This window comes from Orycteropus afer, unplaced genomic scaffold (genome assembly GCF_000298275.1).
Source record: "Orycteropus afer afer isolate SDZICR_OR568_19922 unplaced genomic scaffold, OryAfe1.0 scaffold00021, whole genome shotgun sequence".
Classification (NCBI taxonomy): Eukaryota; Metazoa; Chordata; class Mammalia; order Tubulidentata; family Orycteropodidae; genus Orycteropus; species Orycteropus afer.
The window spans coordinates 5,076,434-5,079,639 of record NW_006921608.1 but is presented as its reverse complement, the minus strand read 5'-3'; the positions used below and the strand labels follow the sequence as shown (position 1 = coordinate 5,079,639).

At 39.8% G+C, this 3,206-nt stretch overlaps 1 protein-coding gene across 1 annotated transcript in view; it reads right to left on the bottom strand.

Annotated features, from left to right (window-relative positions):
* Nucleotides 1-549: 549 nt before the first annotated feature.
* Nucleotides 550-3,206, bottom strand: part of ABRA (actin binding Rho activating protein) — a 12,656-nt gene continuing 9,999 nt past the window's right edge. The window contains exon 2 of the mRNA XM_007934775.1: nt 550-1,027. Coding sequence (XP_007932966.1) covers nt 550-1,027 — 478 coding nt within the window. The remainder of the gene's footprint in view (nt 1,028-3,206) is intronic.

Genomic DNA, 3,206 nt, shown 5'->3' with positions numbered 1-3,206 from the left:
CTGGGAAGCCTACTAAATGCCAAGCCCATGGAGGAACTTCAACATCTTATTTTAAAACTTAACTTTTTATACACGCAATTATTTTATAAGTGATACAATAATAAATGCAATAGTATTTCAAACTTGTTAGGACATTATAAGTTTAGTTTTGCTGAGCTTAAATGGAGCAGTTTCTATTTTTTTTTTCCTTCCTAAAAATGAATGCTGATGTCAGAGTATGTTCTGTTACACTTTCCCTAAAGTCAGCATCCTTGTTTGTTTAAATACTTATAATACTTTCTGCAATGAATAGCCAAATACTTTTGCCAAAAATGGTAAGTGTAATTTCAATTAGTACTAGTATGGACTGATGACACCATTGCCTTCTGAAACGCTTTACTGTGTGCTTTTCAGGTCGTCAGACCTCATTGAACAGAGCACTAGAAGGTCTCTATGTACAATTATTTAATACTTCCTAAATTATTACAGAGCACTTTGCATTTTAATTGTTAATGCATTAGCATTTAGCATTAAGACAATAGGTCAGGTTTGGTTTTTGTTGTTGAAGGTTCACTCTAGTAGAGTAATCACAACATGGTCATCTCGGCCTTGCCATAACATTTCACCTTCGAAATCCACCAGTCCGTGTTTCCTAGCCCTCATGAGAATGCCCACTACTTTATCTGAAATGCGAACATATCTGTCAAAGAGATCTCCAAAGGTGACCTGGACCTTCCCGTCCCTTCTGTGGGGAGCCATCGTGCGGATGATGAAGCACATGTCCATAATTTCTCTGTAAATGTGCTCCTCCGCGCGCTTGGCCCTCTCGGCGGTTTTGCTCCCCTCCTTGGGATGGCCGTAGCCCTCGTCCCCTTTGTGTAGGCGCGTGGACATGGCCAACTGGTAATCAAACTCTTCACTGAAAGGATTGAGCTTCTGAGACTGTATGTGTTCATCAGCCCAGTGTTGCCATTTCCCTTTCAAGTTGCCCACTTGGCTGTATTTACGGTGGGCATTGCAGTTGAGTTTCTCTGTAAATCTGTTTGCCCTAAAGGGGAGAAAGAGTGAAGAATCAATATAATGTTATTTTAACACCTAAGCGTTACTTTCTCTTTATACTTCCTGCTTATACGCATTTTAATGAAAGTATAATTTTCTTCATTATACACTACAAAAAAACAACAAATGAAAGAAAAAAATTCACACACAGTTCTACCATTTTCATTATAAATACCAAACCCACTGCCGCTGAGGCAGTTTTGACTCATGCTTCCCTATAGGACAGAGTAGAACTGCCCCGCAGGGTTTCCAGAGCTGTAAGTCTTCACAGTAGCAGACTGCCTCATCTTTCTCCCTTTAGTGAAGCAGCTGGTAGGTTCCAACTGCCAACTTTTTGGTTAGCAGCCAAATGACCTAACCACTGCACCACCAGAGCTCCTTAGTTTACATTATTTTATCTGAATAATAATGTTTTACTCATTATAAAATATTAAACTCCTAAAGAAAAAAAAAAAATCCTTCTTACCCAAAGTAATGTAGGTGTGTTTATCTTGAAAGTTTTGTGTTAATTACATTTTAGAATTAGAATCATATTCATTCATTAAAGACATTCATTTTTTACAGGAATTTTGAGGCCTGTTTATTTCCCAAGAATCAGGCTTATTCCACCACACACACAGTGCAATATTCCCTCATCTGTAAATTTTTGTATGTGGATTTTTAATGAGAGCATATCCATACTAATATCAGTGATGCACCACTAACTTTAAAATATCAAGTGGTACAGATTGAAGACACCAGCTAGCAAAAGTAACATTTATTGAACACTTACTGTGTATTAGCATTCTTTTGTTTTTCATTGATATTCCCCACAACCATGACATTGGCATTATATCTGCTATGCACAAAAGTTAAGTAACGCTTTAAGTCATAAAATTCACAAGTGGTAGGGCTGGGATTTGAACCAAAGTTAAACTTGACTCCAAAGCCCATGTTTATAATGACTCTGAATGAAATAAGCAGCTCTGATGGCACAGTGTGTAAGGCATTTGACTGCTAACTAGAAGGTTAGTAGTTCAAACCTACCAGCCACTCTGCAGAAGGAAGATGGGTTAATCTACTTCAGTAAAGATTTACAGCCTTGGAAACCCAGGGGGGTCACTAGGAGTCAAAATGAACTCAATAGCACTTGAGTTTTCTGAATGAAATACTGCCCTAAATCAGCGACAGAGCCAGAATTAAAACCCAAAACTGTCTGAGGCCAAAGTCATTGTTCTTTCCATTGATCAATGCCACTGGCACAGACTTTTTCTAAAATGTGTAAGCCTGTTCTTGGAATTTGGAACACATTTTCCTATAAAAAGCAGAACTGGAAAGTGTGGGCCAGTAATGTTAAGAGTTTGTGGGGCTAATTATAAAAATGGGCAAAGTTTGCCTTTAAAAGACTTCTCTGTCATTTTTGTATCTCCTACCAACCTCCTAGTTATTTTTCCTACATCTCGTTGCCTTTATGGGGAAACCATGAACTCTTAGATTTGTACTCATCCTACAAGTGGCCTAGCCTTCTCTTCCCTCACACCAGGTGGCATCATAACCGGAAGCACTGGATTGGAGATTGAGGGTTTTGCAGGGTTTTTTTTCATGTGTGCTTCGGATGAAAGTTCACAGAACAAATTCGTTTTTTGTGCAGCAATTCTTATACACTTTGTTTCATGACATTGCCTGCAATTCCCATACTGTAACAGCTCTCTTCCCAATTCCTCCTCGTGTCCTTCCTTCCTATGCATTCCTGGCCCCTGAGCGAGCTCCCTGTGCAAATACTGCCCTTCTGATAGCTCATCTAAGGAGTGTACCTACCTGACACACATGTTCACCTTGTACGCTTGTCTGTTGTTTGGCTGGAAGCCATGGGAGTGAGCTCAATTCTGGGCCTGGAGGGTCACTAGGGGCCATAGTCTCAAGGGTTTCACCAGTCTCTTGGAGATAGAGCTCTGAAACTCCTGTGTGAATGGAACGCCTGCCCTTGCTATCCGAACTCTCGGAATTCACTATTTGAAACACAAGAGCAAATCCCTCACTGTCAAACTCACTTCCTGAGATCTGGTTATCCAAATGGAGGAACCAACGAGATGTGAGTAAGGAAGAAACTTACTTGAATTAGGCTTTTTTTTTTTTTTTTCCCAAGGAGGAAGATATCCGCTAGATGGCGAGCTTTCATTAATCCCATG